The 27247-nt window shown below is 40.2% G+C and overlaps 1 protein-coding gene across 1 annotated transcript in view; it reads right to left on the minus strand.

Moving 5' to 3' along the window:
* Positions 1–27247, minus strand: part of LOC149563804 (Calcineurin-like metallo-phosphoesterase superfamily protein) — a 226057-nt gene that overhangs the window by 161818 nt on the left and 36992 nt on the right. The window contains exon 2 of the mRNA XM_089826937.1: positions 16228–16455. Coding sequence (XP_089683063.1) covers positions 16228–16455 — 228 coding nt within the window. The remainder of the gene's footprint in view (positions 1–16227; positions 16456–27247) is intronic.

Here is a 27247-nt window from a genome sequence, read left to right on the forward strand (position 1 = left end):
TAGATTCTAGTAGTATTGTTTATCTCAAACATTTCTTGAAGTGCTTTAAACATTTCATGCACTATGTCTAATTCAGAAATAATAGGAAGTAGATGATCCTTAACACCGTCCACAATTAATTTCATGGCTCTAGTGTTATCCTTCTGCCATTTATTCAATTCATCACTTCCCTTTGGTGGTTGGTCAGATTTTTTAATAAATTGCTTTAGGTCATTCTATTTTAGGATCAACTTCATTCATAATTTCCACCCTGCGTAATTTAAATCATTGTCGAGTCTATGCTCTACCTTCATACCATTTACCATTTTGATAAATGAGGAATTTCAGGATATTTGAGAGCACTGGATAAATAAGTCTGATCAGGATTGTCTCTCAACCTGGCTCTGATACCATGTTGAAGTTTGTGAACAGATTTGTATTAAGGCTTGATTTATTCTACGAAATAATGCAAAAGTGCTTTGCTCTTTAAACTATATTAATGGTACTGAAACCCTATACATTTATAGGCTTTGCAACAACTTGTATTCATAAATGTATATACTCATTTGTTCAATTTAATATATTATAGCACTGTCATTATTTAAACTGCAGATTTACGTTCACATTGAAGACTTAGAAAACTGTTTGTGTTGTATTATCCTGTTTGAATAACCTTTATAATATTCAACCCTTGTAAGGATTTTAATGCAGTTGCCAATAATTCACGATTAGTACCCATTGTGGTGAAGACGATTTTGTTGGAAGACTGTTTTATAAAATATGTGTTTGATATTAATTCTGTGCTTTAACTTGCCTTCAAAACGTTAGTACTTCTTGATTTGTTTGGTTTGTTGAAACGTAGGTTTAGGTAATATATAAGTGATAGGGAGTCACTTCCCGATGGGGTGACTCCAACGTTTCCATGTCACTCTCAGCTACTTAATACAAACACCATATAACCACTATTTGACGGAAACTAAACTGCTACAGTCTAATTAGTTTGTTGGTCAATTCAGACTTTAATAAGGTATGTAATTCTGATATATAATATGCAATTGTTTATATTTATATATATATATGAAATGGATAAAGTAATATATATATTGCATATTATAATGTTTATTTATCATTAGTTACATATTTCATATATATATCTAATCCGACTGCATTACAACTTTAACAACATGCACCATATTTGAAGAAGTCTATGAGGTCATAAACACAATGGTAGAGCAAATAAAAGTCATAATAGCAAAACAAAAAAGGAGAACGTCCTCGAAAAAACATTTCTCAAATGGTGGAATCAACCATTCTTCATTACTGGAACAAGGTGACCACACCATTACACCTTCTTGCAAATGGACTATCTCCCAAGTACTATAGCTCTTTGGGACTTTCTTTGCCAAGGAGAATTCCACTATATAGAGATTCTAAGGTTTCTACTGGGTGGAATTTGCTAGACTCTTCTCACATCCTACAGTGGTGGAAAATGTCAGGAGAGAATTTGGAATGTCCATCTCAAGAATAGATCGATGCTCACATAGTAGTACCTCCATGGTCAAGATTATTTGTTCGTCCAACCTCTTGCAATCAAAATTCTATCAACACAAAGGTAATTTTGCATGAAAGTGGACCAGAAAAATCCAAGAGTTTTTGTCCCAAAGCAAAAGCTACAACTCACCGTCCACTCCTAAATGGAACCTCACAACCCTCCAAGTTTTTGTCCACCCAAAAATCATCGAGGCTTTTATCCATCTGATGAGAAATCTGGCTACAAGCACAAATATCCAAAAGAGAAACAAAAACCATTTAGAATGAATTCCTTTTGCACTAGGCTGTCATTACATTAAGTATTATGCTTAGTTGCACTATATTAACAGACTAAAGTGATTTTGAGCAGCTAAATAATAAATCTTTAAAAAACACTGACTGCTCAAAAGGAGGCATGAAATCTTTTATGTAACTTTACTATAGACACTATCCCAGATCACCCTCCTGAGCTTGGTAAGGCTCAAAATGTAGAAAATGTCTATATTCTTCTCATTTGTTGGCCTTTTTCCAACCCCTAGTTTGAGGGCAAGTTTCTCCCTTGGTTGAAAAAGTTTGGTCACATTGTGTCATGGTGAGAGATTGTTTTTTTGAGTTTCTTGGTGAGAGTCTTAAGGTTGGGAATTACTGCAGAAAAGAACATCAACACACTACTTACATCTGTTTCTCTTTATATTATTATTATCTAATCATATTTTTTCCATGCTCCTACCATTTATGTCACATGTTTACCGCATAGATGAATTGATTAATGCACACAGATAATGAACACGAACAGCAACAGCAGTACTCCTTTATTCGCATATGCCGAGAGATTACATAACTGATGATAAGATGATTTACAATGATCCTAGACGGGGTATAAATACTTCTCGCTGAACCTTCCCGAAGGGGTCCGTTGGCTACATAACAATCCTAATCTACCCGTTGGCCACAAAATCTTTACCGATGACGTCGACTACAAAATACAAAAATCTCTGACAACATAACCAAGTTGGCTACACAATGCAAAATCTACCGACGACATCATCCCCCCCAAAAAGAAAAGTCATCTCCTGACGACTAACAAAATAGGAGACAACCCACAGACAACAAAACAAAAAAATACTAGAGAGAAGGTGGTGCCCCTGAAGAATGCTGTTACTGACACAACTCATAGACCTGATCTGGCTGAATGTGCAAATCCTTTTGAATTCGTGTATTAACCTCTACGGCCTCCTTAAGAAGAAGCGCCGCATCTATAGCCTATGTCTTGGCTAACTGTAACTCTTGTTCAGCTGCTTCCTTATCCCGCAACAGTGCTGCACGCTCAGCTGCCCACGCTGCCTGCTGGCTGGCCAAGTTGGCCGCTATCTTCTCTCTTGCCTCCCTCTCGACTGCCAAAGATCTCTCAGCTGCAATCCTTTCCGCTACCCTGTCCGCCTCCGCGTACCTATGAGCATAATAAACTTCCTTATATAGTCTCACGATCTCGTGCGCGAGCTTCTCCAACGGAGTGTTGCACGGTCTCAACTTTGGCTCGGTGGCCCAATCTGCCAACATCTTCGATGTCTCAATGGCTGGCCAACCTTTGTCTACGAAACAAGAATGAAATCGCCAAGGACAAACCCCACAAATGTACACTTGGATCAAATGTCACTTACGCCACCGAGTCATAGCCTCAATTGCCACATTGTGTCCCTTCTTTAGTGCAACCTTCATAGCCCAGAGCTAGTCCCTACACCTATCCTCATCCGACCCATAATCCTCCTTCGCCACACCCTCCATCGTCCATTCCTCATCACTATTTTCTGCCTCGTCTGCGATGGCCATGCCCACATCTGGTGCGGCCTCCTCTGCTCTCGATGCATCCTCGACCTGTGGCACTCCCACCTCTTAAGGCTCTGCTACTGTAGCTGATACCCCTAGATGCCTTGGGGACTAAATGGATGGACCAACCTCGACAGGGATGAGTCGGAACTGCTATCTCAAGAAAGCATTGACTCTATCCATCACCTCCGGCTACTCTGACTGTGCGGGCTCCATGCTCTCATCTTGTTGTGCTAGCTAGGCTGACTGGACTGACTGTACTGGCTCAGCGTCTGCTAACAGGGAGGACGAAATGGTGACCACTGCATCACAGTCAATCACATCCAAACGAACCTAGGGCTCAAGCTCCGGCACTAACTACTCCACCCTCTATGAGACTGGCTCCGCTGGTGCAACCGGAACAACATCCGCCACGGCCGCCGGGAATACATTTGCAACCGTCCGTGGAACATCTACCACTGCCTGTGGGACCACCTCGACCACTGCCCATGGGACAACCTCTACCACCATCAATGGAGTCATCAAGACCAAGGCATGGCGTTGACCAAACGAGGGAATGTGTGAAGGGGTGGCGGACAAGTGCACCGAAGTTGACAACTACAGTGGGTTGAAAAATGTGGCTCGCTAACTGCTAGTTCGGTGCCAACTTCTGCAGACGTACTCTCCTCCTCATACTCAGCCCCGCTACTTTCTAAAGTCTCCTCCCGTCCGTTGTCTATGTCCCCATAAGCCTCCAATCTCTGGAGTACCTTGTTTTGCCCCGCTATTGTTCCACCTGTGTCCAAATGTCGCCAATAGAATATTGGAGGCTCCCCTTGTGCCAACTTTCCCTGCAAAGGAGCTTCAAAATCATCCATTGGTATTTGATTAACTGCTACCTCCAAAAACAAACCAATTGCATGGTGCAACATAAAGAAGGTGCAATGCTAGAGTGTCATGAACTCCTCCATCCTATCAGCAAGAACTGTAGCCCAATCGTACACCGTGCCGTTCATGATGCCATTCATGAATATAATCTGTGGCAATGCTATATCTAAAGCCTGAGTTGCCCCTGTCAACTTACTCTTGATGACATCCATAATGCACCTCCAATGGCCTTCCCGAATAAGATCTCGCCAAAACCCTCTGCATTTAGACCCCTTTATTATTGACTCCATCTCCTCCGAAGTAAGATCGCAGCCTACCAATCGTATCCAATGTTCTTTCCGTTCCTGAGAGAGCTTGTGATTCTTGATTTCCACCTTCTTACCTCCTGGGCCAGGGATGCCAAAAACCCTAGTGAAATCCCTAGGCTTAAAGGAAACCGTCATCTGATGCTTTTTGTACAAGAATGTGCTGGTTTTGCTATTCTGATTATATGCTTCTATCATAGTTCGCAAAACTGATTCAAAGAATCAGATGGAAAAAACTGGAAGCTAGATGGCCCAATGCACCTGTGCCCATATCAAAATCTTCTTAATTAGGTCTGCGTCCGGAGTTTCCTGCCACCATTTCCGACATTTGCTGCCATTGAGCCCTTCAAATTGAACAGTAAGATGTGTGAGTTCTGCCCTTACTTTCTATTTCTTGCTGCTGGAAGCGGATGGCCCTGCAACTCGGATTCCAGAAGCTAAAACCCTTACATTCTTCTCCATACTTGTTTTCAATTGGTTCTTCCACTACTTCCGTTTTCCTACCGATTCCATATAATAACGGCTTCTTTCCTTCCTTTATAATATAGAGTTCCTACCGTTGGGGCTTCCCGCAGAGAATATGCCTGAATATATATTTTTCTGTTGTCTATTTCTTTCCTTGTACTTGATTTTAGTCTAGTAATCCTCATCTACACACGGCAACAAAACTTGTACCAAAATTCGCCAAATGTTGACTTCCCAATTTGGTATTGAAATTCATACTCACAGTCCCAAGGCCGGCCTTGTGCAATAGACTTCCACGGAAACAAGCTCGGAAAGGAGCAGAGTCGTAACTGCCTGCGGCATTGAAATGTTTCAACTACCTATGATAGAGAAAGCTCCGCAAAGAAGAGTGAGTCCATGGGAGAGAGGTCTTCCGAGGGAAAGAGATAACATGTCTTCCACAGGGCTTTTCGTTCCCAAGATGTCGAATGCTGTGAATCTTCCATCAAAGAGGAACAAAGGCACGGCAATAAAGGTAACCTTCCACGCAAATAAACGTCCGCAAAAGAGAAAATAAGACCGTGTGAGACGAGTGGCAACCTTGGGAGAATAAAGGCATCCGCGGAAACAATCAACAAAGTAGCCAACAACTACCCATCCACGGGAAAATAAAGAGCCACCAACAGAAGCAAGGAGAAAGGCCCACAGAAAAGAAAGCAAGACGCCATAAAAACAACTATGGGAGGACAAGATAGTCCGCGAGAAAACAAGACTGTCCGCAAAAGGTAAGAATACCACCAAGGGAGAACAAATGCAAGGAAGATGCCTCCGCTGCAACTCAACGCGCCCGTGGAGAAGAACAATAACACCGCTTAAGAGAAATGGTAATCTGCGACAAAGAAAGAAATACCAAGTCATGCACAAGACATGGAAACACCCGCAGAAAGGAGAAAAACATCCGCGGCAATCAAAACTATCCGCGGAGAATAGAAAGGCGTCAATGGAAAAAGTACGCGCCCACGGAGAAAGAAGTATGAAAGTCCACGGAAGACAAGGGCTTCCCACGGAAAGCATCACCCGCAGGGGCTTATCCCTACCCACGAAGACATAACCTTTCTTGCGGAGAGATAACCTCGGGATACCTTGCCCGCGGACAGCCTGCGAGGCCCAATCTGCGGCAGCTAGACTATTTGCCTTAAAACCCAATTCAATAATAAACAAAAATAGGAGGGTCTGCGGGCTTTTTATGCCACACCTACCCTGTGGAATAGGTGTCCGCGAACACCTTGTCTGCGGGTGAAATCTCTTTTTCAAGATTGTCTAGGAAACATATGCAAAATTGACCTAGCAAGCAAATACGATCATGCGAACAAGACCAAAGCAGAGACAAGGTCAGATTAGCAAGAGTAAGAGTGCACATCATTTACATGAACAAAACCAAAAGCAAGAACCACACATGAGAACCAAGAACAAAAACCCAAGATTATTAAATAAACTTGGAAAAGACAATGAAGAAATGAAAGAGTGTGATGACCACATCAAGTCAATACAATACAAGATTGACCAATACACAAGACCAAATACAACAGGGCTTTTTTTTTTTCCTTTTTTTTTTCTTTTTTCCTTTTTTTTTTCTTTTTTGTCTTTTTTTTTTTGAAATACAACAAACGCAATTATCCCTCCAGACTTTGCCATTCTACGATGACGAGGGAGTTCGGCCTTTGTCATTCTATGACGATGGGGGTATATTCCTAGCATGATACATCTTCAACTTTGATCCATTCACTGCCTGAGGCACTTCTTGTCCGTCCGAAGTCCACAATTTTATTGCTCCACTGTCACCTACCTCCCGGATCTGATATGGCCCGACCCATTTGACCTTAAACTTGCCTGGTTTAACTTCATTCCTTCCGTCATACTTCAACACCCACTGAACTGGTTGGAATCTGTTCAGTTTCAAGTGCTTATTGTGCCATGCCTTACGCCTGTTCTGTGTTACCTCTGTCGCCCATTGCGCCAACAATCGCTTCTCCTCCAGCTTGTTTAATTTATAGAGTTGCTCCCTTAAGCTTTCCATGTCACCTAACTTATTTTCTAGTGCTATCCTCAAGCTCGATATCATGAATTCCGCGGGTACCACTGCCTCCTGCCCAAACATTAATTGAAACAGCATGTGCCCCGTTGTCACCTTATACGTCGTGCGATAAGCCCAGAGAGCAGAGGATAACATTTCCTCCCAATCCTCACCTTCAACCACACAAGATTTGTAGATAATGGATACCAGGACTTTATTTGTAGCCTTGGCCTGTCCGTTTGCTCTCAGGTAGTACGAGCTTGATAATGAATGATAAATCTCGAATTTAGAGGTGAGCAGGCAAATAACATGGTTCACTAAGTGTCCACCCCTATCACTTGTTAACTGCAATGGAATCCCGTACCTCGTAATGATTTTCTCATAAATAAATTTTGCTATACTTATCGCCGAGTTATCTAGTAGTGCGTGTGCTTCTACCCACTTCATCAAGTATTCTGTCGCCACGATAATGTATCGGCACCTTCTGGTCTTGCTCACCTTCAAAGGTCTGATGAAATCTAGTCCCCATCGTTCGAAGAGTTCCTGCGCGTGTGAGGGGTTAAGCAGCATAAAGTCTCTCTTCAGCAGCTTCCCGGCCCATTGGCAAGTGTCACAACCGACGACCCATTCCCGCGTGTCATTGTACGTTGTTGGCCACCACAATCCCACCAGTAGTATCTTCCTCGCCATGCTGTCAGGTCCCATATGTCCACCTGTTGGTCCCTCGTGCGCTTCCTTTAGTACTTTCGATATTTCCTCCTCCAACACACACCGTCTGAGAATGTGATCCGGCCCCATTTTGTATAGCAGTCCATTAATCCACTGAAATGTGTGGCTCCTTAATACCAATTTCTGTCTTTCACTCTCTGGCATCTTCCTCGGTGGCTGTCCCATGAACAAGTGCTCCCCAATACTGGTATACCATTTTGGTAATACTGCAATTTGGAATAGTTGTGCATCAAGGAAGTCATCATTTACGCCTCCATCTGCTGGCTCACCTATTTTAATCCGCAATAGATGGTTCGCACTAACATGCTTCTTCCTAGCCCGTACAACGATTTTGAAGGTGAATTCCTATAGCAAAAGGAGCCACCGACTGATTCTTCCTTGGATGGCTGGTTTATTTACCCAGTACAATAAAGCTTGATGGTCCACATAAAATACAAATGGTGTCGCCAACAAAGTGTCAGAACTTTTGTACCGCGTAGACCATGCCCAATGCTTCCCGTTCCATTGTGTTGTAGTTCTATTCTGCTTTTGATAATAGTCAGCTAGCACAGTATATCGATTGATCCAAGCCGTGTTTGCCTATCTGCGCCAAGGTTGCTCTGATTGCATAGTTGGATGCATCAACATGAACATGGAATTCCTTATCCCAATCCAGATATGCCAATATGGGTGTCGTAGCCAATCGTACCTTCAGTGCTTCAAATGCCTCATCATGTTCCTTCTCCCATCTAAATGATTCTCCTTTGCACATTAATCTGTCCAGCGGATATGATACTTTGGCAAAAAAATTAATGAACCTTCTGTAATACCCTGTGTCCCAAGAAAGATTTTACCTCCATTACATTGGTGGACGGCTGCATTTCCAATATTATTTGACCTTGTCCGGATCCATCTTTAATCCCTCTTTACAGATTATGTCCGAGCAACCTTCCCTGCAGAACCACAAACTTGCACTTCTTCGGATTCAAGGCTAGGCGCGCCCATCGGCATCTCTCCATACACTCGCCCAGTGCTGCCAGGTGTTTGTCCTCAATGCTGAATACCGACCAATCATCCAGGAATGCTTTGAAGGCTCCCACGGACATTTTGTCAAAGATGTGCAGTATTATCTGCTAGAATGTAGCCGGCGCGTTGCACAGGCCAAATGGCATCCGGTTATATACGTACACCCCATCTTCTACGACAAATGTTGTCTTCAGTTCGTCCTCTTCTACTATTTAAATCTGATTGTACCCAGAGAACCCGTCCATAAAGGAATAGATTTCATGTCCTGCAACTTCTTCCAATATACTGTCCGTAAATGGAATCAAGAAGGGATCCTTGATTGTGACTGCATTCAAGCATCTGAAATCAACGCATTTTCGAATTTGGGTGGTCTCTATAGGATTTGAGCAAATATGACAATCAAATCCACGAAGCCCAAGAATACCTACATGTACAAAACCTGTCACGGAGAAGAAAAGACAAGAGACAAGGGTTTGATCTGAAAAACATGCAAAATTGTATTTAGATGAAGAAAAATATTATTCAATGGATTTTATAAATTTACAAAGAGATCAATCCTTATAAAGGAGATCAATACTCGAAAAGGGTAACCTAAAGCCTAAAAAAGCTAGGTTGCACATTATAATTAATATAAACTATTAATTATATGCACCTACGAGATAGCTTAAGCAAACTAGAGTAATAGGCAACTTATTTAATTAAATCAAAGTGATTTAATTAATAAGTGTCAACAAATAATTACTCTAACACCACCCCTTAAGCAAAGCTCGGGAGGTAAGCTAACCTAGCAGAACTATGAAAGCAGAAAAATGGGTCTTGGCAACAAGGCTTGATGACGTACCCAATACAAGGAAATCTCCGTAAACTGGAAAAATAGAGAAAACCACATGGGAAAAACCCTACTCCAAAAAGAGATAGCAAAGAATGTTCCAGAAGATAGGAACAAAGAGAGACCATGAAGAGAACCACTAAAGCATGAAGCTGCAAACTCTGTCAAAAAGAAACTGCTGATCTGTAGAACCTACACGGAAATAGAAGGCACGAACCAAGCATGTCTATATGGTAGATGATCCATCTAACCAAAATGCACAGGTAGCCAGCCACTGCAATTGCCTAGTATGTAGGATTAGGTACTAAATACATAGCTCACACTAACGAACCATTAAACCAAAGAAGCATTAGAACCAACAAAATAACCCCCCCCCTTAATGCAGACGAGGTGAGGTGACAGGCAACTGAAAAGGTGGGCCCAAAAACTCCTAGAACACATGAACCAGACACATCGAGAGTGAGGTACAAACACCTATAAAGGCATGTGTCATCGACACATCATGGGGCTAATGTTGTGGAAGGGACACTCACTTGACAAAGGAAGAAGGCCTAAATGGCAATCAACTATCGCCACCATGGCACTTTATAAAATAGTGCGAGTACAACGAATCACAATGATGAAAAGGATCCCGAAACGCAGGGAGTGGCACTTTATCTCAGTGCGTTTGCATAAATATGCTTACAAATGATATCAACAATAATCAAAAAAGATATAAGACTGATACAAAAGAGAGTACAACCGAAACTGAAGCAACAAAATCGATCCCTGAACTTGAAACAGCCAGGATATCCACCAGAATGCAAAAATACAGAAGACTGAATAGAATAAGCTTGGAGTAGAATCTAGAACAACAACCAGCATCACTAAAAAAAGGGCAGAAACAGCTCTCCAACGATATAAAGAAGTCCCAAATCGGAGATCGGATGCTCAAGATATGCCTCCCAGAGTGCAAAACAAAACATCCAGCTTTGACTGCCAAAATAGGCAACCAAACTACATCAAAACTCAAAAACACCTGCACAAATATCTCCGTCTCGGAACCAGCTTTCCGGGGCATTTTTCAGAACGAAAAAATACGTCTGGATGCTCAAGTTACGGAGAAAAAACCAACAGGGCCTCCGAAATGCAAGAATTTTTTTTTTTTTAAATAAAAAAATTTAAAACAAACAAAACCTCTCCACCACCGGTGGAGCGGCGGCTTGGTGGCAGGAGGGTGGAGGACCGCCGCAAGGCAGAGCTACAGTGGGAGCTGTTGGCGAACCACCAACGGTAACCGCTTGCGGTGGCCGCCAGCGGTAACCACTAGCGGTCCTGCTGCAGTTAATTAACCGCCGCGAGCCAAAACCCACCAACGTTAATTTTTTTTGCGATTTTTTTTATTTTCCGCGTCTCGGACTACGTGCAGAGGCCGTACGGCCCTGCCCGACAAAAAAAATTTTGCCTCCTAGATCAACATTGTCCAAATCAGAAAATTTTTATATGGAAACAAGGCTTTTGATGCCTCCTGAATCCATCCGTGAGGTCTGTTTGGCCTCAAACTGCTCCGAAAATTAGTGACCCCTCAAATTTCTCAAGAATAACTCGAAAAAACACCAGATCTGATCCGCCAAACCCTCATTCTTTCTTATCTCCAAATACTGAACAAGCGACAACAGATCTGGCTCTGATACCATGTAGGATTTGAGCAAATATGCCAATCAAATCCATGAAGCCCAAGAAAACCTGCATACAAAAAACCTATCATGGAGAAGAAAAAGACGAGAGGTAAGGGTTTGATCTGAAAAACATGCAAAATTGTATTGAGATGAAGAAAAATATTATTCAACGGATTCTATAAATTTACAAAGAGATCAATCCTTATAAAGGAGATCGATACCCAAAAAGGGTAACCTAAAGCCTAAAAAAGCTAGGTTGCACATTATAATTAATATAAAATATTAATTATATGCACCTACGAGATAGCTTAAGCAAACTAGAGTAATAGGCAACTTATTTAATTAAGTCAAAGTGATTTAATTAATAAGTGTAAACAAATAATTACTCTAACAGTGTTTTTCTTTAGTGAGATTACTATGGGTGACACCCATTCACTGGTCTGCACCTTGAAAATGATACCGGCTTCCAGCATTCGACTGATTTCCTCTGTAACCCGTACCGCATAGTTTTTATTCATTCTGTAGGGTCGCTTCCATAGAGGTACTGCTCCTTCGACCAGCGGGATGCGTTGCACACACAACTCCGGAGGTACTCCTTTCAGATCCTTGTATGTCCATGCGAATACATCCTTATATTCAAGGAATATCTTGAATGCTGCTGCTTTCAATACTGGATCCCAGTTATCTCCCACTAATATGTTTCTCGGTTTGGCTTCATCTCTCAAATTCATAGTTTGCAGTGTGGCTTCGTTGTATTTGATGGGCTCCCCCTCACTGAATGCATGGGCAGGTGTCTCATCCAGCAGTGCATCCCCCTCTTTCATTTCTATGAATTTTCTTGGAAACTCATCTCTGTTGTGGCCTTCCTCTATTGTCAGTACATTGCAGTTCTGGAACAATTTATAGTCCTCTATTTGCCAATGGTAAAGACCGTTGACTGAATCCAGATCATCGTCTGTTGATCCTCCTTCCAATCGCAGTACTCCCTACTGATCTAGTTCCATACATTGCCTTCCTTCATCTTCATCTTCAGAATCTGATGACAGAGCTTCTTCCCCCACCATCTGGGTGTGCAAATCAATGACGAATTTCTTCCCTTTGCTTTCAAGTGATAAAGTGTTTTTCTTCCAATTATGTTTAACTTTGGCTTGAATAAGCCATCCGTGGCCCAGAATGGCGTCGTATCATTTTCTCTTCAGCGGGATCACGACAAAGTCAAGCAGGAACGACTGTGTGCTAATTGTCACCGGTTGTGCCATCAGGACGCCGAGAGGTTTAATGTCGTGCTGATCTGCTGTCAACAACTAGAATGTAGTTGGCCACAACATCGGCTATCTCAACCTCTTCTAGGTATCCTCAGGTAAGACATTCACGCCGGATCCTCCATCGACAATTGTGTCCGTGAGCACACTTCCAAGAATCCCCATCTCGACGACCACCGAATGCTGTCTGGATGCGAAGGCTAGCAAGATTGGGTCTTCTCCACTGGCGGCAATTTCCTTCCCTCTTCCCAATTCTCCTGTTAACTTAGCCACTAGTGCGATATTTGTGAGTGCCAATCTGAGCTGAGGCATTGTGATCAATAGATCATTGATTTTGACGGGTACCTCCATTTGTAGTATCTGTCGTACAATGTTCTATTCCGCGCAGTTCCTTGGTAAGGTGCCCGTGGTATCCTTCAACTGAGATGTCTCCTCCTGTGTTTCTTTCTCAATCTCCTTCCATACTTCCTCTAGCCTCTTCTTTTCTTCCGCGGGGTCGGGGTATAGTTTTGCTTGTTTCCATGTGATTGCCAACACCTCCTCTTTGTCCGTCCCAATGGTGATCAGATTTACTCCAGACTTCAAGCACTTGGCATCTTCATGATCAGATCTATAAGATTTCCACAATCCATTAACATGAGTTATAATTTCTAGATTTGATTATGTGTAGTTTTTTACTATCAACGTTTCGGATCATACTACATGATCCATCATCAGGATGCTAGAGAACATGAAGAAAAAAAAGCTGCATCCTGCTGATGGATCATGTAGTATGATCTGAAACATTTATGGTAAAAAACTGCACACAATCATATCCAAAAATTATAACTCATGTTCATGATCACCAGGTCCACACCATTTGCATAATAATTTTGGTGTGTTTTCCGTTGTACAATCTTGGGCAAAGTGGCCTCGCAAATTACAGGCTCGACATTGCACGATCGGCCGTCTGTTAGTATCGTACTGAATTCGACTTCGACTGCCATTGTTATTGTTGTTTTTTTGTTCTTCATATTCTTTGGCATCCTGATGATGGATCATGTGGTATAATCTGAAACATTGATGGTAAAAAACTGCACACAATCAAATCCAATGATCGCCGAGTTCGCACCATCTGCATTATAATTTTGGTGTGTTTGCCATTGTACAATCTCAGGCAAAGTGGCCTCACAAATTACAAGCTCGGCATTGCACAATCGACCGTCCGTTAGCATCGTACTGAATTCGACTTCGACTACCATTGTTATTGTTGTTGTTCACATTGTTGTTGTTCTGCCCGCGTCTATTATTTATGTATCCTCCAGACGTAGCACCTTCTGTGCTTGTGCTCCTGCTCCCTCCGGACGCAGAAGCCTCCTGTGCCAAGAACACCTGTTGGGGTCCTTTGGTCTTCATGTTGAAGGGGCATTCTTTTGTGGAGTGTCCCATGATCTGGTAGATGTCGCAAAACTGGTTTGGACAGGACCCTTTGGTGTGACCTTTTGTCTTACACTCCGTGCACCATAGATCATTTCCCTTTGTTTCTTTCTGCATGTTCTTAAATTCCTTCATTATATGGATCATGTCCTTCTAGAGAGCTTGGACCTTGCTGCTATTTTCCTCATCGCTGCTCTCTTCTTCCGAAGACGCGTCGTCGACTAACTCAGAGGAGCTACTCTTCTTCTTTTTCATCTTCTGCTCACTTTCCAAGTTCATTGCTCGATTGTACGCTTTTGTGTATGACGATGGCAGCACAATCTTCATCTTTTTCCGCAGCTTCGAATGCAGGCCTTCAATGAACCATCTTTTTTGCAGTCCGTCGGCCAGCTTATTTTCCATTTTATTTATCAAGTCTTTTAATTTCCTGGCATAGACTCAAACTGTTTTCATTCTTCCCTTGTTTTTGTGTTGTATATCTCGGCCACGATCTCATTATCATCACGAAGCAGTTGAAATTCGACAGTAAACTCCTTCTTAAGGTTGTCCCAAGTGGTTAACTTCTGAGGATCTGCATCGGCGAACCAATCAATTGCAACACCTTATAGGGTTGCCGAGAATTGTCGGACCCATTCGTTTGTATCTGTTATGCCATTTTCCCTCCAAATCATTTTGCATGTTTTACAGTGTCGGATCGCATCTGCCGTACCATCACCATCAAATTTTGACAACTTTTCCTTTGGTCCGGCCATCACTACTGGATTTTGTGCACGGGCGTTGTTTGGTCCTGCAATACTGGCGTTGTTCACTCCTTCGCTAGCACTTTGTACTCCCACACCAACGGTTTGCACTGCCACACCGACAATTTGCACTCCCACACCGGCGATCTGCATTCCCACACCTTCTCCAACAATTGTCTTATCTCCAACAGCTGTGTTCTCTGGTGAAGAAAGGTCTTCCCGTTTCAGAAGTGTATCATGGACGAAGAGTTCACTCCACGCTCATGCTCCCTCGGCACTCCGAGCCGTGCGAGTCAATTCCCTTCCAGCTAAATTCTCTTCCCTCAGCAAATATAGGTTCAGAAATTCGTCCCTTGCTTCTTCCACCAATTCCACCCACTGTCGAGTCTCCTCCAACAATTCCTGAGTGCTTCGGTGCCCGTCGACAGTCTTCTGAAACCTCCTACATTCTTCTTGTTGTGCCAAAATTAAATGTTCTTGCGCAGTACGTATTCCATCGTTTCCCTTTATCTTATTTTGATCCTTGTTAAGCTGATTTGGCATAAAGCTTCATTCCTCCCTCCTTCCAAGTTCATAGGGCAACGGCGCCAAATGTTTACCGCATAGATGAATTGATTAATGCACACAAATAATGAACACGAACAGCAACAGCAATACTCCTTTATTCACATATGCCAAGAGATTACATAACTGATGATAAGATGATTTACAATGATCTCAGATGGGGTATAAATACTTCCCGCCAAACCTTCCCGAAAGGGTCCGTCCACTACATAACAATCCTAATCTACCCGTTGGCTACAAAATCTTTACCGACAACGTCGGCTACAAAATACAAAATCTCCAACAACGTAACCAAGTCGGCTACACAAAGCAAAATCTACCAACGACATCACACTCTCTAGGTTGTTACACCAAGGCAATAAGACACATTCACTTATCTACTTTCACTCCAAAGCTAGCATTGTGTCATGATAGATTTGCCACATTTTGGATGCCAATTTATATTAGCATTTTCATTTGGAAGTTTCAGTAATATATCTTTTCATGTAAACTTATCCTATCTTTATCTTTCTTGTGTTAACAAATTCCACTTTTGTTTTCATTCTTTGGTGTCTTGTTGAAAACTTATCTTTACCCTGCAGAATTTGTTACTAAACAGGACCTTAACAGAACATTATGTTGCAACTGACCCAGAGACACCACAATTATCTTGGTATTGATATCCAAGGAGGATTACTTTTCAAGGAAGCAAGGGAAAGAGGCTATAAGACAGTTTCATAGTGTACGAATTTGGTGCTAACAATTCCGACACAACCTCCAATATTCTTTTATTATAGTCATCCATAGTGAATGACTTTCGTATTGTCAAAAGGAAATATATCATTTTCAGTATGCTGACAATAGAAGTCAAACTTTTGCAAATTCTGAAATGTTAAAGGAAGCACTGCATAAATATCACTGAAATGGGCAAAATGATTGGCTATGAAATTTGTGCAAATTCTTTATATTCGTATTTTTATTTCAAAATAAATGTCATGGCTGATGAGAGCTGTGCTCACCTGAGTTTTTCTGCGCAACCGTGCATAACCAGGATTAGTCTTAGCCTGATCATACTTAAACTTCATTTCTTTCTCAGAAACTGGGAGAAATCTTTTTGTGTTTTTCCAGGGACCAACTGTACTCTCTTTTCCAAAAACTATTGCTGCCAGTTTTTCATCTGCATAGATATTGTCTCCCAGCCAAATGAAGAGCTCTGGATTGAATATTGATATTGCATCCCAAATTGGCTATGTATATGCAATCACATTCAATTATGACAAAAAGTGAGAAATTTGAAGCAAAGCAAGTGTCAAACAATTCTCCATAGTCAAACTGATATTACAAAATATGCATACATGAATGCTCTGAATTGAACGAGAAGTTGTGTCAGAAACCTAATGAAGAAAGGAAATGTAACACTGCACTTCAAAGTCTTTATGCAAGTGTAGCATAAGGAGAAGGGCTTGTAGCACACATTGTACCAGAATAAATAGATAGATTGTGTGGATCAAAAATATCATCAAAACAGTAACTCATACTACAATGATATGTGCACTCTAATTTTAAGGGTCATGATTAAGGCCAAATTCAGTAAGCTGCAGTAGTAATTGTCCAGTGAAGGTAAGAAAGTTTCTGTATTATTTTTCATCATGCCAAAAGCCAAAGATATAAATATAATGTAAGGAAGATGTAAATATCTATTCATTTGTTTGCTACACTCAATGTATGCACCCTATGAATGCTTGCACTGCACATCTTTAACTGCATCTAAGCATTATGTATTTTTGATAAAAAATCAGACTACCATATTGATATCAATTAAATGTTCTTAGTTCTTACAAACGAATTTGGGCCAAAAAGTGCTGACTTTATTTTAATTTTTTGCAATGAAGGGAAACTAGTCCACAATGAAAAATGGCAATATTCATGTGGGTGTTGGGAGAGAATCATTAAGTACCTCCTAGCATGTAACCTTTGTGCCCATTGTAATATTACCGAGTTCTCCAGATGCAATCTTCAAAGCAAAGAGCATTTGAATCCACAAAAAGAAAAATAGCAAAAACAATCAATGGGATAAAATGGTATGCCAGCTGTCATACAACAGAGCAGTGCATAAGCAAACTTTCAAGTAAAGTTCATTATCTAAGTAAAAGAGACAAACACCATGTAACATATACCCCTATATTCTTTTTGTGTTTTGAATAGTGTTTGCCACTCAAGGGAACTCGCCAATTCACTGAAAGTGTTTGCCAATATGTTCAGAATTCTGTTGTATTTTATTATTTCAGAGCTTATACAAAGGATCGAGCTACTATCTAGTACTGGGACAACTAGCTAGTTTCCCTCGGGACCCTTTTTCTGAACTCCAAAACCACATTCATCAGACTAAATTCCTCAGAGGGAAGAGTTAACTATCCTCAGACCACACCAAAACCCTTTTCATGGAATCCAAAGCAACCCACACCTGTATGACCCACTTGGAGGGGCAATTCCTTATAGAAAAATCAAACTCACTCAACGACCTTCAAATGACATACAAATCTTCATCTCTCAACTAAGGAGAATGCAATGAAATTATACCCAAAAGTGAATGATCAATATCCAAGGAAATATGAATCAAAACGTGGGTAAACCTTATTAGACAAATAATTTGGTAAAATATTTAATGAATTAATGAATGCACAAGATGCTCATAAATAGTTTACAAGAATGTCATTACTAGAATCATTCTAATAACGAAAGAATAAAAGAATATTAGAAACATTCTAATATTTACAAGACTTACAATATTCACCATTAAAATAATAATAAACAGGGTACTAACGAGATATTATTCTAATACCATCCTTTAATGGTCTATTGATCTATGACACCAAGAAGCCCTTTGAACTTAACAAACATTTTTGGAAGGTGGGACTTGGTGAGAATATTGGCAGTCTAATCTGCTGTAGGAACATACTGCAAATCTGCAAATCCATCCTCAAACAGTTGATAAATGAAGTGGCAGTGAATGTCAATATGCTTGGTTTGCTCATGGAGGACTGGATTTTTGGCAGGTTTGATAACCCCTTGATTGGCACAAAAAAAAAGGTGAAGGGCCTACTTGAGGCATATGGATGTCGGAAAGCATCCTTCAAAGCCATAATGCCTTACAACTTGCTTTGACCATTCCCTATTAATCAGTTGCTTCTTATTGGTCCAAGTGATAGCACTTGTGCCCACACTAAAGATATATCTGGATGTGGACTTTTTGTCATCAACAAAGTCTTTGCAATCCAAATCTGTACAACCAATCAGGAGGGAATCTTTGGTGTGTCCATAGAGGATACCAAAGTCTGGAGTGGCCCTGGCATAGCGCAAGATGTGCTTTTCTACAACCCAATCATCTGAAGTAGGAGATGTCATAAAGCAAGGTATGTAGCTAACTGCAAAGCTGAGATCATGTCTGGTGACAGTGAGATAGATAAAACTTCCCAACAGTTGCGTGAATGTGAATTTATTCTCATCAGGAGAACCAAATTTGGCTGACAACTATAGACCGAACTCCACAAGTGTAGATGTGGGTTCACAATCCTGCATTTTGAATTCATCAAACATATCCCAAGCATACTTAAACTGAGAGATGAAGATGTCATGTAACTATTATCAGACCTCAACAACTAAGAAGTAGTGTAAAAGCCCAAGGTTAACCATATCAAAAGACTTGAGATAAATTTTGTTTAATTTCTTGAATCAAAGATGTTGAACTGCCAGTGATGATCAGATCATCAACATAAATAACCAAAAGGATGATGTTACTGTCAAAAGTCTTGACATATAGATTTGGGTTAGAGGGACTCCATTGGAAACCCTGATCAGTGAGGTACTTATAAATTTTAAAATTTTCATGTACCATGCTTAAGGAGCTTGCTTGAGACCATAGAGGGATTTTACTAGTTTAAGTATCTAGTGTTCTTTACTAGCAACCTTCAATCTAGGAGGTTGTGTCATGTAAACCCTTTCCAACAAGTCACCGTTTAGAAAGGCACTATTGATGTCCATTCGATTGACCTGCCAAACACATTGAGTTGTCATGGCTAGGACTAATTAGATGGTGCTCATTTTTGTTGTCAAAGCAAAGGTCTCCTCATAATCAATTCCTTCATGTTGAGAAAATCCTTTGGCAGCAAGACAAGCCTTGTACTTATCTATAGTACCATTAGCCTTGTATTTGACTTTGTAGATCCATTTGCATCCATGGGTTTCATTCCTGAAGGGAGGTCTAACAAAACCCAAGTGTTATTTCTCAACAAACTATTGTGCTCAATTTTCATAGCTTCTTCCCACTTAGGTAACCCTTTCGCCTTTGTGTATGTTTGAGGCTCATACATATTGTGAGTGTTGGCCATGATAGAAAAAGTTTACAGAATTAAAAGGTTTTCCCTTTTCCCAAGCAATTCTACCCTCTATGAGCTCATCATCGTGAAGATCACAAATCGTCTTAGCCCACCATTTACATCAGGGAGTGGAAGTGCCAACATCAGAAGCAAGAGGTGCGACAAGATCATCATTAAACAAAAGAAAAATCAAGTGGTGTGGTTATATGTTTAAAGGAGCTCACATGAGAAGAAACTAGTGGAGAGGCAGGAACAAGAATAAGTGGAGCTTGGTCAACTAAAGCCCTCCCATCAAGTGGACCTAATGGGAGATTGATATCCAGGTCTTGAGCTAGGAGAGACTGATCATTTGAATTAATAACTAGAGGAGAGAGTTGAAGCAATACCTCATCAAAGAATACATCATGACTGAAGATGAGACTATCAATCCCGATGTCAACCACATAGTAGGCTTTGTGATTATCACTATAGCCAGTGAACATGAGTTCTTGGCTTTAGGCATCTAACTTATTGCATATAATCATCAAGAATCCGAACAAATGCAGTGGAGCCAAAAACTCTAAGATGACTGATGTGACGTTTACGACCTGACTAGGCCTCTTATGGAGTCTTCTTGGTAACAATTATTGTAGGAGAGCATTTGAAAAGATAGACAACAGTATGGACAGCTTCAGCCCAAAATTTCTTTGGAACTTGCTTGTGTTCAATGTCAAATATAGACCAAGCCATTTCAGTGATTGTGCAATTTCGACACTAAACGACGCCATTTTGCACAAGGATGTAGGGTATTGTTAATTGGTGTTTTATGCCATGCTGATCACAAAAACGGGAGAAGGCGGAAGAACAAAACTCTCCCTCATTATCAATTCTAAGAAATAATTTGTTGACTAGACTCTTTTTCTACAAAAGATTTGAACTCTCAAAACACTACAAACACCTCTGACTTCTAATGAAGGAAATAAACCCACATTTTACATTTGAAATCATCAATAAAAAGAAAAAATACCTAGGCCCAGTAACAGAGGGAGTGATCATTGGTCCACAAACATCAGCATGGACCAATTGTAATAATGTAGAACCTTTCCAGGAGTCAAGACCTAAAAAGGAGTTCAATGTTGCATCCCATCCTAACAAGCTCTGGATACTCCAGGATTCTAGGTCTGAATCTCCAACAATCCAATGACAAGATTTTCCTAAACAAGCTAAAAGAGATAGTATACATTCAAGTACCCATATCACTGATGCCAAGGAGTACTAATAGAGAACTTATGGGCTGCCATAGCAAGTTCCTAAGAATTCCCAAAGTCAACAAGTCAGAAAAGCATGATCTTCAACACCAAAGGCAATTATTGACTTAGTTTCCCGATTAATGATGTTGTGTTGATATAAACTAAAGGTTATGTCAAGCCAAGGAGAATGTTTCAGAAATCTGACTAATGGAGAGAAGATTAAGTTACATGTCGCAAACATAGTGCACATCAAGGAGTATAAGTTTCTTTCCACTAGAAAGAATCTTGATATTGACTTTTCCAACACAATGTTCTCTTCTCCTCCAAAAATAACTCAATCTGAGAATGGTTGGAAGTCTGTGAACCAATCTCGACGATAAGTGAAGTGACAAGAAGTACCTAAACCAATATACCAAGAAAATGATTTTACATGATCAGCAAGCTTTTATCCTTTAAGGCGTAGAAGGTAGATTCACTTGGCATAGTGTGTTCTGCAGCATGCGCTTGAGGCTGTGAACTAGGCTACTTGGCTTGAGCAGCTAAGAGTTTTTGGCACTCTAACTTCATATGACCAAACTTATGGTAGTAGTTACATTGAACCATTTTCTTCTTTAGACCTAAGGATTGAGTAGAAGAATTTTGCTAAGAAGACTAAGAAAATGGATAGTGGTGTATAGATTTAACTGAGAAGGCTGAACTATTAGAAGATGAACTAATACTACTGCCAAATTGTTGCTTCCAACGATCTTGTTGTAGAAGGATTATAAAGAGATCCAAAAATTAAATTATCAGAATGAGTGGAAGCAATGCTGATAATTTCAAAAAAGTGTTCATAAGAATACAGGTGACTTTTCATGATGATTACCACCATACTTCTTCCATTTTACAGCCAATGGCTTCCAATTGATCACAAATATCCTTGGTTTTATTGAGATGCTCCTATAGGGATACTTGACCATCCATCATGAATGAGAAGAGTGTGTTCTTTAGAAAGAATGCATGGCTTTTGTTTGAGGTTTCATTCAGACCATTCAGATGGTTCCAAATCTCTACAGCTGGTTGACTAGAAGGTACTTGTAGGAATTTATCATCAATGACAGAAAGCTTGATGAGCGTGTCAACTTCTTGATTCTTCTCATCAAATTTATCCAGCTCTCTGTTTTCCTCGTTGGGACATTTAGTTTTCTGAAACATAATTTTGTCATGACACCTATACTCAAAAAATCTTATCATGCACACTACTTCCAGCCATTGTAGCTCTTGCCATTGGCTTTTTGACTGCCTTTCAACAGAATGTTGGTCAAAGATGCCATTGCACATTTTTTTGAGGTACCAAAAATAAGAAAACTAGATTATTAAATGCACAATTTTGAATGTGCAGAATACAAAGGTAGATACAAACACAAATTTCAATATGAATCTATTGGCACAAAATTGAGGCACACAAACCAAGATATCCAAAAATTTATGAAGACAACTAGTTCAAGTCTAAAAAGACGTACCAAGAATGTGTAAGGAAAATAAAAATTTGGCTGGCACAGAATTCGAGGCACTGAAAATGAGGGACCTAGAAAAACATGAAGGAAAACTAGTTGTGAACTTGCAAAACTCACAAATCCGAAATTAGATTTTGAATCCATCAGAAACACAGAGAGTTTCAAAAGAACCCCTAGCGAACTATAAAAAGATCTTCAAAACTGGCAGAATACCACAAAGAATGCAACAATCTTTAAGGAGATACTGTGAATACCGAATCACAAAAATGTGATATCCCTACCTTAAGATAGGATTTCATAATAAATAACTATATTAGGTCAATACATACACAAAAAAATAAAAACTAATATGAATTATCATTTGTTATGTATTATAATAAAATAAAATATCATCATATCACTATACGCACATACATCCTAATTAGATATTGAAATCATAGTTCAACTTCTCGTTCTCGGCCACTTCTCGGTGAGGCCAAAAAAAAATTTCTCGGCAAATATCGGAGAGAAATCAGCAAAGTCTCGGGAAAATATCGGGAATTTAAAAAAAGACTTTAGTTTAATTAAAAATGCATTTTTTTCACAAAATTCAATAAGTAGATGCATGTATTGAGTCAATAAATGAGTAAACAAACCAAACAAGCTGATCTAGATATATATAAATGCAATAAGTAACAAAATCGCATCCTCATGTGGAATGTCGATGTAGTCACAGTCTACAGACTCTGAACTCTAAAACAAGCTACAAATAGTAAATACCAAATTGTCTTTGTCAAAATATAAGCAAATACAAATATCAAGTTCAATATGAAACTAGTCTACTTCTTCCTCTTCCCCATCCCAGTAGTTCTAGTAAATACTATGGGAGAGGGAGGGGGTCTAGCAGCTCTAGCTGTAACAGTCGTCTGTGGTGGTGTTGGTGTTGGCCCTGGCAAGGACGCCTCATCATCCTCATCCTCACTATCACTGTGCTCACTGACACTATCCTCAGACTCCTCATTCTCACTGCCCTCCTCCTGAATATCATCTAGTCCCACTGCAAAACCACCCTCCTCCATAGCCTCCCTCTCCAACTCATATATTTCATCCTCAGTGAACAATGAAGGCTGCTCCTCTGCTGTCCAATCACCAAAAGGATCTATGTCATCTAGATCAAGTGGCTCAGTTGCTGCTGCCATTACCTTTCTTATGCACAACTTGAGGTTATAATGCACAAAGATAAGGTCATTTAGCCGTTTTTGTGCCAATTTGTTCCTCTTCTTTGTGTGAATAGAATCAAACAAGCCCCAATAACGCTCACAACTAGATGAGCTACAAGGATGACATAAGATGCGAACAGCAAGCTTTTGCAGATATGGGACATTACCACCCCAATTTTGTCACCAAGCATCTGCAGGATAAATATTAAAGAGTTAGAAAGCAAGATGAGGACAAGTTTTTGTAGCTTATTTATCTACTTAACATGCATGTGAGAGACTCGAAATTCTAAATATTGTACCTGGTGTCCGAGTCTGTCTGCCTCTCTTTGCCAAGGCTGAAAATAATAGTTTGCCCATTGCATTTTGATACACTTCCATCTTGGCCACAATGAGGTCTCTCACCGCAATGTCGGGTACCATCCTCTGCATGCATTCACTAAAGCCCTCCATGACCTCTCCATTGGGATCCACATATGATGGAGAGAACCAGTAACAAGGGTTGAGGAAATACCCTGCTGCATGAATGGGTTGGTGGAGCTGATTGCTCCATCTCCTATCAATAATATCCCATAATGGCTGAAATTTTAGGCTCTCTCCCCTGTACTTATTTCTTACAGCCTCTTTCGCCCTATCCATGGCCTCATAAAGGGACCCCATTGGGGTTTGTTCCCCATCTACCAAGCAAAGAACTCTAACCAAGGGCTTCACTACCTACAATTGAAAAGTAGAAAACAATTATTAATCAGAGAGTAGGGTTATAAAATAATAATGAAAGACTTGATTAATAAATACAAAAAAAATCAAATTTTGAAGTTTCCAACTCACATCCACAATTTCTGAAGCTCGCTCAAAAAACTAGATGTCAAACACAATGCATCCAACACTCTTCCCATCGACCTTCTTTGAATAACTTGACTGTAGCCATTTTGGACACAAACATCTGCCTCAAAGGATTCATATGTTTAAGAACACTTTGCAACGTTAAAAAAATCGTTGCAAATCTTGTGACCGCAAGTCTCACCAACTCCTCATCTTTGGTGTAGTCTCTCATCAAGCGAAGGACCCAAGGGTGATTGTAGATATATTTTGTTATCATCCTTGCTTCCTCTACAACCGGTTTCACCCAATCCAATTTCCCTATATTCTCCAAAAGAAGGTCAATAACATGCGCTACACAAGGAGACCAAAAGAGTGTGTTATGCTTTTCTTGTAAGATCCTACCCGCTGCCACATATGCCACTGCATTGTCGGTTATGATGTGCACCACATTTTCAGCCCCAACCTCTATCACAGTATTCTCTAGCATTCAAGCCAAAGTCTCAGCCGTCTTTATCTTGTTCAAGGTATCCAAGGATTTAAGAAAGAGCACTTGATCCTTGCAAGAAAGTAAAAAGTTGATGATGGTATAGTTTCTTCCATCCATCTAAAAGTATGGTGCAGCCATACTATTTCCATTCTAACCTTTGCTCTTCAACCACTTCTTTACCTCTACAAACAGCATCTTTCAACAATCTACAAGCACAAAATAAAAAATCAAATTCACTTTAAGTACACGAGTTTGATTAAGAAAAATTACTTTCAACAAAAACAAGTAAATTGTAAAACTGTAAAAGTATTAAAGTTTGAAACAAGTGAATTACCTCCCACTCAAGGTTGCAGTAGTAGGTGGTTTGTAGCCAGGCCATAACTGCAACCAAAAAAGAAACACTTGTCGCAATTGTGGAATAGACTGGATGCCTGGACATAGTTGTGGAAAGAGAGGCCACATCAAAAGAATGGAAGAAGATCTTGAGGAAGAAAATGTCAACAAAAAGGCAAAATGTGACAAAAGCAATGAAGAAGAGATAGTGGGAGAAGAATATGGAGTGATAGCTAGTATGACTCAACCCTCAAAAAATCAAGTCTTGAGAACTAGATGCACTCTTAATGGATAGAAAGTCATTGCACTGGTTGATAGTGGAGCATCCCATAATTACATTGATGAAAAGTTTGTTAACAGAATGAAATTAAAAACTGAGAAATTTAAAGGTTTTACTGCTGTTCAAGCCACAGCATCATTGGTACGATGTACAAAGGTAATTCCACAACAAGAAATCACATTAGGGAGAAAGCACACCATCAGAGAAGACTTGCATGTGGTTCTATTAGACTCGGATATAATTTTGGGGGCTCCATGGATATTTTCTTTGGGATGTTTTAAGTTTGACCTCCCAAATTTGAAAATCCATTTTGAGCATAAAGGGGAAGAAATAACGTTGGAAGGAATACCTGATGGTTCTGCAAAACTATTCTCATGCAAAAGAATAGAAAGAATATTACGGCATGATCAAGGAGAATGGGTTGCACAATGTTTAGTATTAAATAAATCCACTCCACAAGAATCAGCTATCCATATTGATATTGAACCCATCATTAAGAAACATCGAAGGGTGTTTGAAGAAATTCCACCAGGATTACCTCCCAAAAGAGGATTTGAACACATTATAGAATTGGAAAAGGATGCTAAACCAGTGATCACCACCCCTTACCGACATCCTCAAAAGTATAAAGATGAAATTGAAAAGGCCATTCAAGAACTCCTAGCAATGGGACACATTCAACCTAGTTCCAGTCCTTTTGCATCGTCAGTAGTGCTTATGAAAAAGAAGGATGGGACAATGAGAATGTGTATAGATTATCGAGCACTAAATAAGAAAACTATTAAAAATCGCTATCCCATTCCTAAGGTGGATGAACTCATAGATGAACTTCATGGAGCAGTATATTTTTCTAAGATTGATTTACATTTGGGATACCATCAAATTAGAATGAAAAAGGAGGATGTTCCCAAGACAGCATTTAGATGTCATTATGGGCATTTTGAATTTCTAGTTCTACCCTTTGGCCTCACTAATGCCCCGGTCACCTTCCAATCATGTATGAATCATATCTTTCGGAAACAACTCAGGAAATTCCTCCTTATTTTCTTTGATGACCTGCTTATCTATAGCAGGTCATGGGCAGAACATCTCAACCACATTGAAGAAGTCCTGAGCATATTCGAATCTGAATCCGAATTTGTAAAAGCATCAAAGTGTGAATTTGGATTAGAAGAAATTCTCTATCTCGGACATAAAATCAGTGCCAAGGGTGTAAGCATGGATGAGGAAAAAGTTAAAGCAATAAGGGAATGGCCAAAACCCAAAACCCTAACCCAACTTGGAGGATTCTTGGGCTTATGCAGCTATTACAGACGGTTTGTGAAGAATTTTTCCAAGTTAGCATCTCCTTTAACAGACTTAACGAAAAAAGAAAATTTTGGATGGAATGAGGCAGCACAGGAGGCTTTTGAAGAGTTAAAAGAGAGAATGAGTTCTTGCCCAGTCTTAGCTGTTCCAAATTTTTCACAACCTTTTGAATTATAGTGTGATGCTTCTGGCGAAGGAATTATTGTCGTGCTTATGCAAAACAAACACCCTATTGCTTTTGAAAGCCAGAAACTTTCAAAAACAGAATGACACTACTCAATTTATGATAAGGAAATGTTGGCTATCATGCACACATTGGCAAAATTCAGACAATACCTAGTATGTGGAAGGTTCAATATTAAAACAGACCACAATAGCCTAAGGTTCTTCATGAATCAAAAAAACCTTAATGATCGCCAGCAGAAATGGGTAAGTAAAATCCAAGCATATAATTTTGATATTGAGTACGTCAAAGGAACCCATAACGTGGTAGTAGATGCTTTATCCAGGCA

Source organism: Cupressus sempervirens, chromosome 4 (assembly GCF_028749045.1).
Source record: "Cupressus sempervirens isolate cs-2001-9-10 chromosome 4, ASM2874904v1, whole genome shotgun sequence".
NCBI classification, from domain to species: Eukaryota; Viridiplantae; Streptophyta; class Pinopsida; order Cupressales; family Cupressaceae; genus Cupressus; species Cupressus sempervirens.